At 44.5% G+C, this 15,233-nt stretch overlaps 1 protein-coding gene across 2 annotated transcripts in view; it reads right to left on the reverse strand.

The window, feature by feature from the left end:
• Unc-76 (fasciculation and elongation protein Unc-76) overlaps positions 1 to 15,233 on the reverse strand; it is a 55,384-nt gene that overhangs the window by 32,790 nt on the left and 7,361 nt on the right. For both annotated transcript variants that reach the window (XM_055078066.2, XM_050192602.3), the window contains exons 2-3: positions 14,023 to 14,084; positions 11,941 to 12,354 (exon numbers count right to left, since the gene is read on the reverse strand). In XM_055078066.2, the coding sequence (XP_054934041.1) occupies positions 11,941 to 12,290 (350 nt within the window). In that variant the 5' untranslated portion in view covers positions 12,291 to 12,354; positions 14,023 to 14,084. The remainder of the gene's footprint in view (positions 1 to 11,940; positions 12,355 to 14,022; positions 14,085 to 15,233) is intronic.

A 15,233-nucleotide genomic window follows, 5' to 3' on the forward strand; every position in this document is an offset into this window, starting at 1 on the left:
GGCCAGAGCCTGTATGTCAACCATCAAGGGAAGCGAGCGCGCAGACTGCGTTCCTCCGAAGCAATGTCGTCTGCTATGAGAGCGACAGGCAGCACTGTAACATTCCAGTCAACTGATTCGCGGCGATGTGTCCACTGCTGTGTACGTTGGTGTGCTTTTCCACAGCAATGTCGCCTTCTAGCAGAGTGGCGGACTAAACTGCAAGTTGCACGACAGCTGCTTTGTTGCAACGTACATGTGTATTACAGCGATGGGTAGCGAGCTTTGATACAGTACTACTCGCATACCCAGACTTTAAAAATATGATTAAATTATGGGGTGTTACGTGCCAAGACTATCGGGCACGCCGTAGTGGGGGTTGAACTCCGGATTGAAAACCTGGGGTTCTATAACGTGCACCAAATGCACAGTACACGGGCGTTTTCGCATTTTGCCGCCATCAAAATGCGGTCGCCGCGGCAGGGATTTCATCCCGCGCCCTCGGGCTTAGTAGTTATGTCCCTACTCTGCGACAGCTACAGCCCGGATAGAATTTTCCAGAACGTCCAGGAGTTTCAAGGGGGACGAGAAGCTTGGAGTGTCCGCGTCCTCGGTCTGGAGTTTGTGCGACGTACAGGCGCGCGCTGCTGCGCAGCCTTCCTCCGTGGCCTCTTTTTTTTTTTTTTTTTCACCATGGATCGATGCAACAGCCGTGACGTCATTGCCAGCGGATGGGATGCTGCTACGCTACGCTTCTGCAATACAGCTACTGCTTTTCCTTCATCCGCCGTCGTCTGTTTCCTCGATCCATCCCGCGCCTATTCGGAGCAGACCGACTCATCCGTCGGTCGCCTCATTCTGTTCTCTGCCGGTTCGCAGAACGAAAAGCTCTTTCTGCAGTTCGCGGAATAAATGCGCAGTGGCTCTTACGCGGCGGTAACACGACACCTCGCTGTCGCCGTCTGCGTGGTCGTGGCCGGGGGCACGTTTTTCTCAGCCAGCAGGTTTCGTGCGCACTTCGCGGTCCTGCGTGTCGTCTGCGCCGCTATTGTGCAGCAGACGAACGGTAATGTGACAGGGATCCTTTGTCTGCGTTCCATACGTATAGTCACAGGAGAATGATGTTCCTGACGTCACCCAACCGCTCAAAAAATCGTCTGCCAGAACCGTAGCTACAAGGATATATTGAGGGGGGGAGCCCGGTCAGCACAGCCCTTTCAAAGTGAAACCGCCTAGAGGCAGTCTGTTTACTGATTGCGCACGTTTCTCTGCCGACAGGCCTCGTCTGCTCCACAGACACGGGACGATCCAGATGACCTGTGTCGTCTGCACCGCTATTGTGTCGCAGACGAACGAGCGGGGATCGTAAGGAGCGTTCCATACGACTGCTCTCCTTGGTGACACCCAACGCATCGTATACGCAGTTAACAATTCATGCCGATAAACCACTACAGGTGTCTTACGTGCCTTATAACTGCAGCCATTTCATAGTATGAGCACAACACCAACTTCCTCCGCTAGTTCTTTCCGAGTTGTCTTACTTACAGACGGCAATTTACTGCATCTAGGTTACGCAGCGGCAAGTAGAGCGCCTTCTGCGAATCGTCTGCAAGACGTCTGGTCCAACAAAAGCGAGTTAACAACGTAAGTTGCAATAAACTGGTGTATCGAATCAGGCGATGAACACCTGATTCAGTTTAACCATTGGATTAACTTCTTTGAAGGCTTTTTCGCGAAGCTAACAGGGACAGTATCAAATCGCTCATTTAAAAGCTATACAACGCAATCTACAAAGCTACCCGACACTTTTCTGGTCGCGCACAAGAAAGCGATATTTACAAATGGACGACGGGGTTATCACGGCTTGCGATAACATTTTTAACAGTATGTCTACGGTGACAACTCAAGCAGAATTAATTAGTTAATCTTGCGTTGATGATGAAGAACATTAGCGCAACAAAGTGACAACGAACACAGGAAGGAGCGCTTGTTTTTGTCTTCCCTTCGTGTGTGCGTTGTCTATTTGTTGCACCAATTTTTCTCATCAGCAACTGTGACAACTCCTCAGGGAAAACAACCTCAAGAATCGAAGTACCAGAAGCACTTCCATGTATGTTTGAAACAGTTCGAAAGAAACAGATGCTATATAAAGGCAGAAATAGCAGACGACTACTACGCTGTTTTCCCCTTTAAACAAACATCTTCGCAATGCAACTTTTGTAAACTTGGCTACGTTTATTATTAATGATTCACGCTGTAAGCATTCATTCTTATTCCCATACGGAATGTGTTGGCAATGCTACCACACCTTCATGACGTCACACTGTTCTGTTGCACACAAAAATGTGCAGCCACCTACAGGAGACCTTCGTCTTGCCATTAAGTACATGGTATACTGAGACGCGACTCGTGAACTTTCCCAGCCAACGACGTCTGGAAAGCGTCCCCGCTAACAGAAGGCATTGTGCAAACAGACGGAAGGATGACTATTACAGCACGCTTCGCTGGCCACCGAGGCTAACGGGCCGCCCTTTGTCGCGGCAAGCGCTTTGCATGCTCAAGTGCGGCGGACACTCTTCAAGGTTTCACTTCCGTCCTTTGTCTCAGAAGAGAGCACCTATATTTTGCTCTCAACGTGCGCGTTCGTGCAGAAGCGCGAAGTAGCAAGGCCAACCACGCTTAGCTGAAACACGTGATTACATTAAGATTCAAGTGCTGATACGAGCTTAAACACGCGGAACGAAACCATGTAGACGAACATTTCATTTACAAGAATCTATTAACAGCCATGTTGGTCTCTTCTTTTTCTATGACGCCGATATGTCAATTTCTGTTGCCGTGTTTCTCTCACGCCCGATGATTACTGTTATATTCCGCAGTAGTTGCGTTAAATGTGTCATTTTTGCATGTCGTGCCTGTGTGAAATCTACTTGGCGGCTTCTTTGGGCGGTCGGCCTTGCCGCTGGACTGGGGAGGCCTCCTTCCGCTTCTTTTATTCTCCTTACCCCACCCATGTGCAGTGCTGTTGCGATGCCCTCACAGCGAGATTACGGCGCTGTACTCTTCAAATTCCGTCCTTTAAAGGTCACATACCAAATAGACTTGTATTTTGTGTGAATGCTAACCCCTAAAATGCCATGAACAGGTGCGGTACGTAACACTTGCAAATAGGCAAATATAAGAAATGTCGAAATCATACGGACTGAATAATGCAACTACGCACAGACCCCCCCCCCCCCTCCGCTCCCACTCCCTCTCCGTAAAAAAAGAAATAATAATCGGACGATCCTGTAAATCGGTGTGGGGAACGATTCACTCCCATGGCTGCCATATTCTAAAATCCTCTGGAATTATCTCACCTGAAGGAAAAAAGAAACGTAAAGGAAATTCCAGAGGAGGAACGACGGAAACTTAAAGCGGAAAATTCAGATAGACAGTCACCTTATTGTGGAAGTAAATTTGCACAGCCGAGAGGCAGAGGCTTCTTTGTTGGCATGTCTCAAAGGCCGCCCTACTTCCAAGCACAAGACTATCATGCTTAAAAGAACAATGCAGAAGGAGCTTTCGCGAACAGAAGAAACAAGACAAAAACAGAAGTTTCGCCTGCGGCTCATTCTCGTTAGCAGGCACAAGAGCCGAAGTGAACCAGAACATTCCGGCCGCGCTGGCTCCCATACGAGGATATTTCGAAGTATTTCTTCACGAAGGCAAGCTCTGCATGTCGACGCTAAGAAAAATTGCGGCAAGCGCTTCTCCTGAGAAAATAAAGTAGAGAAAAGTCGTCTGCTCTATAGCTGGTCCTGTAAGCAGACGACACGAATGGCGGCCGTCGGCGCTGGCAGCCTGCCCGGAGTCTGCGGATCCCCGGAAGGAAGCAGGCGACAAGCTACTATCCCACCCGGGAAAAACGGTGCAGCAAGCAGAGCTTTTACAAGCCAGGGCTGGGACCAGCTAATCTGGCACCCGTATTTACACAAAACTGTAGCCGCATTTAAAAACTTCAGTCTCTGGCGCTTAGTCATTATTATCTGACACACGAGCGCACGGATACAGGTCTTTAGAGAATAGTTCTCAATTTCCAAAGAACTCCGCGAATTCGGCCCTGGCTGCTGGCTTTTTAGAAGCGCTGCACCGTTTCCGCAAGACGGACGACCCCCTACGCCTTGTCGTCTGCTCGCTCCAATGCGCGCGCCTACGACAACCAAGGTCGTTTGCACAAAGGCGCAACGAACGATCTAACAAGCCGAGGCGAAACAAGAATTCAAGAGCGAAACACACACACACACACACAGAGAGAGAGAGACGCCAAGCGATCCGCCGGCGCACACGCTAAGGGGAAAGTACGTGCAGAGGCATCAAAATGCCTGCAGCGTCTGCTGGCTTTGATTAAAGCTTCTTTAGCGGCTTTGGCCTCGATATACAAAACAGCCAGCAGATTCGATAAGGTGCCCGCTCGCTCCAAACTGCCGCGCGCAAGATGCCGATCAAAAAGGCCTCTCATGCGGTTCCGGAGGTGGCTTTGATACCATGGCAGCGCTTTAATCAACATATATGCGCATTCAGCCAAAAAATAAAGCGCGACCTCTGCGCATTCAATAGCTGAAACGTTGATCAGTCATTCACATGCTGTAGCAGTTTGCCGACCGACCGGCCAACGTTTATATTTAATGATGCCCCAGAATAGCAGTGGTCACATACAGTGTTGATCACCTTTTGTATTTTGTTTCGCTGACTGTACCGCTAATGCAGTTTTGTCTGAAAGAATTAACGATGACATCCTTAATGCATAGAGTGACAGTAACATGCTCAGTAAAGGTATCATGAGATCTGACGAGACAATCTCATCGACAAAGCTGATGCTATAACTTCACATGGGGCACCACAATACAGCACAAAAATATGTGCCCACTTATAGCAGATCCTGCTGGTAAATTCACAGTGGCAACCTCTATACACTCTGATATGAAGCACAAAAAGAGCATGCCTAAAGAGACACTAAAGTGAAAAATGATTTCTTCTGCATCAGTAAATTACCGTTCTACAACACCAAAAACACCACTCTTACAACGATAAGACATTTGGTAAGCCAAAAAAAGGCGCAAGAACGAAATACGGGTGGCGACACCTACTTAAGTTCCTGCATCTGGTGGCTGCGACGTCTTGGATTTTGATGGCATCTTCTGGGGCCTACTAAATTATATAGCAGTACAGATTGACTACATTGTGTTCTAAGGGAACCAAATATTAAACATGGCAAGTTTCGGGAACCTTTACTCAGGCAACGTGGCCCAAATGCGAAAACATACTTTGGAATCCCTGACGTCACACTGACGTCGCAGCGTCAGGGTTTCGGCGCGAAATTAAAATACTGATACTTGGACCTTCATTTTCTCATCTAATAATCAAACAATTTTTTTTAAATGACTGCCTGCAGGGTTCTCAAACAATGCTTCATTAATCTAAACTGATTTATTGTTTCACTTTAGTGTCCCTTTAAGTGATTTATTCATCATGTGAAATGGCGTTAATAAACAATTAAAGAATTTTAGCTTGTCCAAATACACACAGCCTTTATGCGATACCAAAGATGTAGACTTGAGCAGCTGCACTAGTAGCAACATCTTATGACACTGAGCTCAACAGGAGTGTACAAAACTATTATTTTAACGGCAAGTAATGCGCTAGTCATTTATTGGTGTAAAGGTGCTTGCAACAAAACAATGATAAACATTTGGTAGCTTTTTTTTATTGTTCTTTGACAAGAACAGCATGAAACAAAGAAGTGTTTCCGATGCTTTTGGCTGAACAGCCACAAGGTGACGCTATCAGCACAGTTGCTGCCGTCCACACCTCCACTATTATGGTATGCTGTAAACTGTCGGCGGACACCCTACAGCCTCTCCGATTCTTCTCACACCAAACTCACCAAAGAAACTAACCAAAAAACGAATTCTCATGCACAAAACAAGACTTATAGAAGGAGGCTTCTAACAAACCAGTAAAATTCATTACAAGATGCACAACCTAGTACAATGAACCCTCTTTATAATGAAATCATTAGGATAAGACATGGTTTTCTCTATAACTGACATTTTCTTAAAGGCAGAGGTGCTTTAATGGAGCAGTAGTAAAACGGCATGTGCATTCCAGCAGCACAGGAGCTTGTAGAATGTTTGTCAAAACAAAGCAGCACTCAAAGGAAACTCTGCCATGTGGCAGTACCTTCTTTGGACTAAGTGCATCACATGATGATAGTAAACAGGCAAGGTAGCTGTACACAGGCACCAATACAATTTTGCTACTAACATGTCACCACATTTCCTGGCAGAGTTTCCTTAGTGGTGCTTTTTGCTTCTCCAGCTTAATACAAAGAAAAGCAAAGGTTTATCATATATGCTGAACGAATCAGTCCCTACATTTCCTGTTTCATATTAAGTGGAGTTCGACACACCACTACATTTGGAATAATCTGGGACAAAATGCATGAACTGCAGTCCGAACAACAAAAAAATTTGGAATTAAGTAATATTTTCATATTAAGTAATTTCATCATGACGAGGGTTTACTGCACTCTGCTCAGCCAAGCGATACAAAAGTCTTTTGATTAGTAGCAAACTTATACCCGTGTCACACGGGCGTTTGGAAGGCCTTCCAACCGATAGTCAGTTGACTCAAAGGTCAAGTTCGAGCTGCTACACGGGCGGTTTCGAAGGCCGCCGAGTCAATAGTCTATCGACTCAACGGAGCACCCTACAACTCTATCGAAATCTCAATGGCCTTTGAGCAACGGAAGCGGAAACAGCGCGAACATGCCCGCGCGTTCACAATGTGCTCGTACTCACGGTTAGAAAGAACAAATGAAACCAAATGCTCTAAAAATACTATATATGAGTGTTATTCATTATTCAATAAAGTGTTTTTGCCACTTGACATGTGCGAACACACACCAAAACGGCAGCCGCATCGAGAGGCGCAAACGTTGCCGCAGTTTTGCTACTCAACAACTTAAAAACTAAACATATATGTATGGCAATGTATAAACAAATTTTTTTAATGTAAAAACAAACATAAAAGAAATTATAGTGTTTTTAAATGGTTTTAATGTTGTTTAACTTTTCGTGATATGAAAACGAAAATAAAGATCCGCAGCGCCACACAATTTTGCGAGAAACGCCTGAACCACTCAACGGCCTTTCAAAAGTGCCGTGTAGCAGCGCGACAACTGCTTTGAGTCGATAGAGTTGTGGCGTTTCAAAGGCCGTTGACTGGAAGGCCTTCCAAATGTGCCCGTGTGACACAGGTATTATTCAAGGTGAAAGTGGCATGCTAGAGAGATGCAACAGGGGCAAACTGCGAGGAAATGGCAACATTTTATTACTAGCACCAGCTCTTCAAAGCAGACAAAACGTCAAAAGCTGCAACAAGCAACAAAGCCAACATGAAACAAAATAATGTAAACTATTACTTGCCAGAAAGAACAGGGAAAATGTTGCAAGCAATAATTCATGCACATTTCTAAATCAATTACACCCGTGCCACACGGGTACAAATAAAATGACAGTAAATGCACAATGCATTAAAGTTTGACGCTATTTATGTGGTGTCGCACAGAGACGCTTAATGGTGTTAAAACACTAACTTGCAATGTAGTGTGTTCTCATAGCTAATTAGGCAGTAGAATGCATAAGCTCAATCCAATGTTAGCTGCTATGCCTGCATGTAAAAAACATGTTCCTGAAGTAAACTGAAATAATTCTACATAAAATATACTTAATAACCTTGTACCATTTCTTTTTGATGGCTAACCATTTCTTTTTGATGGCGAAATCCATTTTTTTTTTCAATAATATGACCATTGAAAAACAAGCTTACTGCATCACTGCTGCTATCAATGTGATATTTCAAGTCATTAAAAATGTGCCCTTGCAGCAGCAACTTTGGGTGCAATGGCATTAAAAACCTTAAGCCTTGGACAATTGGCTTCAACCATGTGGCATGGGTATTAGCTTCCAACATAAATGTAAAATTAGAATAGTACGTGCAATCGACGATGTGAACCTAAGAACAAAAATTGTAATTGCGTGCAAGTCACAGACAGAAGAAACTAGACTGGACACATTGAAACAGAAAACAATATTAATGTATGGGGGGACAAATGTGAAAAAGAAGCTCACAGGGTACATTGCTGCAAGACAGAAACAAACAAGTTAATGTTTCAGATATATAGCATCGACATCAAGGCACCAAAGCAGGCTAAAAGTAAGAGGCAAAAAAATTTCAAATAAAAATCCAGCATTCCAAATGGCTTGTCAATGCATATGGAAACACTAAAGGGCAACTCTGAATAAAACAAAGATATATGTAATAATACACCAACACAATAACAATCAAGGAAGAATGCATCAGGCAAAGAGGTATGTTTGCGCACTTCAATATGGCAATTACACGTCAAACATTCTGTCTCAAAGCTGCAATTTCACTTACACTACAGTGCAATCTAAATGTCACAAATCATTGTGACCAGAGAAATTTCTCGCTTGACGCTGCCACTTTAAATCGATACAATTTATATGGTTAATCATTAAAACAAAGTCACAAAACACCTATTTTACAGAGGTGAAAACTAAGCATGATAAAAAGTACAATTCCCACAACCTAAAATTCACTGAGCTCACAAATTTAATTTTTATGAACAAGCCCTGTGCAAATATATGACAATTAATTGCTGCGTTCCCTAAGGTAACGATGGTTTTCCTGAGGTTTTGACAGAGGCATAGTTATGAAAACCATAACACTTGCTTTCTGCATGTTTCAAGTGCTATGTATGGCATAGAACCAGCAATGATACACCAATTCTAAAGGTAGCGTCGACATTGACTATATATAGAACGCCTCATAGATTCACAAAGCTTCCATAACAAAATGACACAAGTGAAACACATTTATCCTCCGAGTTTTGATAAGTTTGGCGCAAATATGTATCACACTGCACAAGATGTAGCAGTAAATCAAAAGACTCTTCAAAAGTTTAATTCGCAGAGAGGTGCCCCCAAGTAGCTGCCAACTAAATGCATGACTAAGACTGAAAAAAAAAAAGAAAAACTCAAAGCCTTTATAGCCTCCACAATTCTAATACACTACAGTGACCATCACAATAGCTGATCTTTTTTTCTTTCTACCAGTCATGACAGCCCTCATAAAACAGCACCAGGAGTTGCTGCATTAAAAAGCATGTTACCAACCTCAAATCCCACCCTTATATCGGCTTCTAAAAGCAATTCTTCAAGGCACATGCCACTTTCCGTATAATGTGCTATTGTACACAAAAATTATGCAAATAACCTTTCCTTCAGTACAATATTCTTTTTTGCATTACACATGCCTGTTTTGCAAATGTTACTATAGTGAACCAATGGTTTGACATCGAAAGTTGTAAATGCTGCAACTGACACATCACAAACGTCTGGCTTGACAAACAAGAACTGAAGTTACACACATTAAGCGAGTACTATATTCTCTGATTTGCTTAGGAGTTAAAGTGAGCATGTCATTATAATGGCATATCCCACTGAGCCCATCTACTTGTCAGGTTTTAAGAGTAGCATACATACATTCTATGTGCTTCCAGTACACCATTCAAACTGAAGCCACCAAAGTTATCGAGACACAATAGCTGCCGCCCATTGTTAAAAACATTGTTAAAAAGAATCGAGACACTTTCCAAACCAGATAATGATAGTTTCAGTTTTGCTTATGTTACTTCTTTCATAGATAAGATTATGTTCACTAATACCACAGTACTTGACAAGTAGACATGATGAAGTATTCTTGCACAAGCTTCATTTCTCAGTAAAATTCTTCAATGCTGTAACATCTCTGGGTGTACTTGGTAGCTCATTTACTGATTAAGGTAAGTATGAGATAACGCTCATTAGCTATTATTTTCTCTTTCCTAGAATGACAGCATCACCTTGAGTCAACTTTGATGTTCAAAACAATCCTGACATGCTAGTATGGTTTGAAGCAGAGAATAAACTACGAGTTCACACATCAAACATTTGCTGAGAACGACACAGGCTTGTCATAAATGTTCCTTCTTTATTAGCCTTCTGGGGCATAAGTAGTGCCAAATCATGCACAATTACGTTGTTGAAACATATACCACTACCCAATTTGCCAAAGTGATCTGTCTGGTGGCTCTAGTACAACCACAGTACACTATTTAAGAGATCAAAGCCAGCCGTAAGCACACTCTAGTGCAAGATTGGATTGATATTTCGGATTTGCGGGATTTTGCTCAACTCAAATGTTCTAGATGTCCCAAAACACAATTCTATATTCCTTTAATAACACAACACCTAAGGATCAGAATTTACAAAAGGAAATGCAGAGGAAACAGGAGTAACTACTTTGTTTTTTTCGCTCGGTTCCAATACGTTCCAATGATCTCCGATAACACCGGCAACACGATTCAATGAGGAAATGCCCGCTTATACGATCCGTGAGAGACCCGACACGACCGAGGCAGCGGGAGGTGCTATATTAAGCGGGGCCCTCCCGTCGGTGCTCTCGCCTATACAAACGCGACCCCATCGTGGCCTAGATTTACAAAACGGTAGTACCACCCCGACACTCTACACCCGACGTGCACCCCCCCCCCCCCCTCATACACATACCATCCCCGCTCTCGCCTATCAGAGAGCGAGAAGAACTGCTACAGATAAAGACAACTAAAATTAAGCAAGTAGTTTCGATACAAGTCGAGCACGCCGCGAGCACGTGAGGCACGAAATCGCCTCTGCGCGACCTGTGCTTCACCTATCCTCCTCACCAAATCCACGAACCCCAGTCATCTATAGATTACAACCTTCGATGAAGCATACGGGACCAGGCAAAAAAATACGCGGTGGGCAGGTGAAGGAACTTAAAAAGCCAGCAGACGAAAAAAAGTGTAGCAGACGTCGTGGGTCATGTGATGAACCGGCTAGCATACGAAACGTTTTGCAGACGTCGTGGCTTATGTGATGAAGCGGATAGCAGACAAAACGTTTTGCGGACGTCCTGTGTATGTGATGAAGCGGCTAGCAGCTGCTACAGCAGGTGATACGAAAACGTTAGCATGCGATAAGCAAGCAGCACAACCTGAAAGACCCATTAGCACGAGAAAAGAAACCTCGAGCAGCGAGCATACGAAGCGGATAAAACAAACCAAACAAAAAAATCCGCGGAAGGGAGAAGATAAGATACAATGCTTTCGGATAACAAGTACACAGGTATCTCGCGTTTCACCGGTGAAGAAACGGGTCATAATCTCGCCAAGAAATACTGGTATAATTACGTAAACATGCCGTTAAAGAATTTGTCTTTTAGATCCGGAGTGTATCACGATGGCAGAACGTTGATACGCCTTCGTTCCACCGTCCTCTGACATTTTCTTATTCTTTAAAGGTGTTTGTTTTCCAGAATAGTTATATTTACACAACGCCAAAGAGTAAGAAACGAGCCTGTTTGTGACAAAGAAAGAAACTCTTATGTATACTGCAACTGCATAAAAGACCCACGTGTTCTGCTCTTGACGTAAATCACGGCGGCAAAACGGTAGTTCACATTATGGTGCTGCACCACACGCGTACGGGAAGCATGCGTTTTCCCTTTAAGTGAAGTCTGTTAAAGGAAATAAACGAAAATAATGGCATACGGAGAATTTTTTTTTAGGCCAAGAGCGACAAAAGAACATGCGAAGCGCGTTTTCCTTTAAAGCAAAGCAGCTAGGACATGCGTACGACTGAACTGCGTCGGGCGCTTGCGCTCGCTTGGGAAATACAGCTGATTTCGGAGAGCATCCAGCGGAGTGGGAGTTGCTCCCACGGCAACATCCTCCGTACGTCACGCTCAACCCCGCTCCGTCAATTCAAGCAAGCCATCAAAGAAACGAATGAGAATGCCGCCGCTCCTACTTACTGACACTCGTTCAAAATCTCCTCCTGCGTTCGGATTTGCACGGGCGCTAGCTTCTCCACGTTCTCGTCATAGTCGCAGAAGCACTTTGTGATCTTGTCGTCGAAGGTGTTCACCAGATCCTCAAGCGAGTTGGAGAACGTCTCGCTGAAGTTGCAGTCCGCGAAGGAGTTGTCGTTGGCTGCGACACCGTTGTTGCCGCCGCTGCTGCAGTCGGTGGTCGGCGTCGACTTCGTGGACGCGTTCGAGTTCTCCACGTCCTCGGAGCTCTGGAAGTCGCTGAAGTCGGACCATTCTTCGGTCCGCGCCAGCGGTGCCTCCACCTTCAGTTCCGCCATCTTGACATCTCTCATGGCGCCGCTCTCGTCTCGTCTCGCCGGCGACGGCGCCTCGCGAGATGCTGCAGCAGACGACGCTCTGAAAAGGAGAGGGCAGGGGGAGGAGGGGGCAGAAAGCGCAGCAGCGCTACTTCACTTTCAGTTTCGGTTACGAACGGAGTTCTGGCGCATTTTCCCGATAGCAATGCGCTTAGAAGCGAAGCGTTTCCTTGTTCTCACTGATTCTGCGGCTGTTGCCAGAGGCGATAGAGAGAAAAATTAGGCATCGAGCTACCATCTAAAAGGCATCAGTACTGATGTAGTTCTGCGTTTTAATTAAAATTATTCTGCTTATCTAACTTTCTAAGGTCGAAAAGAAACCTGGGAAAGCTTTAGCTCGGTGCCTCCTATGTGAGTGCATGGGAAAGGAAAATTCGTTTTTCTCAGCGACCACTTCACCGAATTTGATTAGACTTTTGCAGTAAAAAGAAGAAGTCAAGATCTAGTGACTGCAACAAGCTGATTTTTTTTATTTTGACTGTCAATGTGTTTATAAATAATTGTTGGAAATAACTCATTTTAAGAAACGAGACCATCACGTTTACAACTCTTAACTCCACAATGAAAAATGATATTCGAATTCTGTGAATTGCACCTAATTGTACATTTAAAGCGGACAAAATTTATGTATTATGCGTGGCTCTCAAGTACAGCACTATTATGTGAATAGGACCTATTCAAAACCGTCGTAATCATAGCAACAAAATCACTTAATATAAAAATTAATTTATTAAATGTGTCTGCTTTTATTGTTGTAAGGGATGCAATTTACAAAGCTGCGATATCCGTTTTTGGTGCAGAGTTACGGAATGGTAAACTTCGTGCTTCGGTTTTCTTAAACATAATTTTCTACTGTCCTTGTAAAAAAGATTCAGGCCCTATATAAAAAATTTTCTTCCAACAGTTACTATAATTTAGCTTTCTATCTCAAATGGCACAAATTTCATTAATATCGGCTCAAGGGTTATCTCAGAAAAAGCATTTCTGTATTTTTCATGTATCTGAATGTGCAATCAGTGCAAATCCTCCTACCTTCTGTTTAGCAGCAAGTATTCTAGGACTTTCTCTGGGTAAAAAGAAAACAAAACATAGTTTGATGTTTTCAGGAATGGGCAAACAAAAAGGACAAACAAGGAAGTAAGCTTTTGTACAATACTTGTTTACAACGCCCAATGTTCGTATGGCTGAAAACATGAGCTAGCCGATCCTTGGCTCAGAAAACCGTAATACAAGGCCACCTTTTTCGTAACCGCAGCACCAATGACAGCTCAAAGTTGCGGTTGTCGCGGTATTTTTGCGAATTTGGGCAGTTTCTTTTTCCTTTTCATAAAGGCTACAACAATTAAATCAAAGTTCATATATTATCAACAACCAGAACTAAGTGGTTTGCAGTGGATTGTGACGTCACATGACGTCACAGGAAACTGATTTGGCAATTAGAAGGCGGCGTCACAACCCGCCTTTCGCTTTGGCTCCGTTTTATGCCAGTTGAATTCAGTTGAGTATATCTGCGACTGCCAGGGGTACAGGCTATTCGTGCTACTTCTGTTTCGGTTGTTATTCTTTCTTACCAATCTGTCTTTTTTCCTAGCGTCGCTTAAAGAAAAACAAGGACCAGATAAGTAACAATTCCAGTTTTCTTCGTTATATCCTAATCTTCGTTATAGCAAATGCGGAGAGGAAGTCAGGGAGACCACATTTGTCTCACCTCTTAGCGGTTCCTTTCCTTGACAGCGCCGTGGCCTCGCACCAGCGCCTGGACTTGTCTACCTGAAGAATTAGAATAAGAGAGAAGAGCAAGGAACGGTCACGCATCGTTGAATAAGATCAGACTAATCAAATGCGACCACAGCCCGGGAACGACGAGAGCTGATGACATCACATCTCTGCCACGAAATAGTTCAGATGTCGCCCTACCTCCGAACCTCCAAAGCAAGCACTGTCTTTGGGAACCAACGATCAAACGATGCACCCTACAATCGACTTCCGGACCAGAGATATTACTCACCCGTCCAGGCATTTTCGCTGGAACATTTGCAGGTGATAGCTCGAAGCAGGAGTGTCTCCTTCTTCCTCAACTCTCAGTGATAGTCGGCTCAGTCACAGACGATCCAGATTTACGACAAAACGCAAGCCGTTTGTAACAAACAGACCTTTGAGACAACAGCAACCTTCGCCGGACCCGCGCAAGAGTGGCGAATCGGTCTGGTCCAGCAGACGGATTTGACTGAAGCGATGGAAGGCCAACCGAAGTCAAAGTCAAGAACGGTCTCTCGAACCCTGTCCAAGGACGGCCTGCGCTGGGCTATGCAGTCTCGAGCAGCGGTCTATGTGCCCGTCCTCTGTGTGGTCAGCGGTGTTCTGCGCCTCTTTCAGTCCCAGGTGTGACCCTTTAAGAGGACGGTTGCGGCGCCGGCAAGAGGTCAGCCGCCAAGGTCAAGCGCGACAAATCGGATATCGTGCCGCGATGTGATGTGGTCGTGACAAAGAGAGTGAATCCGGGACCTTTTTCCGTTCTTTTCTCTCTGTATTTTTTTTCTTTTCTTGTACTTCTGCTTTTGGTGGGCCGGACTAGATGCGCGCAGTTGTCGACTTTTATTGTTGCATGGTATTGTTTGTTCGAAGGGATTGCGTTGTGCGGTGTATAACAACGGTCTCCCCTTTATCGGCCGTATCAAAAGCGTACGCGCATGCGTGCATCTTGATGGACAGGTCAAAGAAAGAAAGGAAGCCTTCAGTTCTGCGTCCGTGTAGAGTACGCAAACTCGCTCATTCTCGCATTAGCGACGTGTTGGATGCAGGAACTGACCCGGTTATTTCACATTATATATATATAACGCACGGAAGCGATACGATCGAAAGAGCGCCCGCTGAACAACGTCAAGGTGGGGTTTGCTAGGTCACGTGGCTTTATTGTGA

Source organism: Dermacentor andersoni, chromosome 10 (assembly GCF_023375885.2).
Source record: "Dermacentor andersoni chromosome 10, qqDerAnde1_hic_scaffold, whole genome shotgun sequence".
Classification (NCBI taxonomy): Eukaryota; Metazoa; Arthropoda; class Arachnida; order Ixodida; family Ixodidae; genus Dermacentor; species Dermacentor andersoni.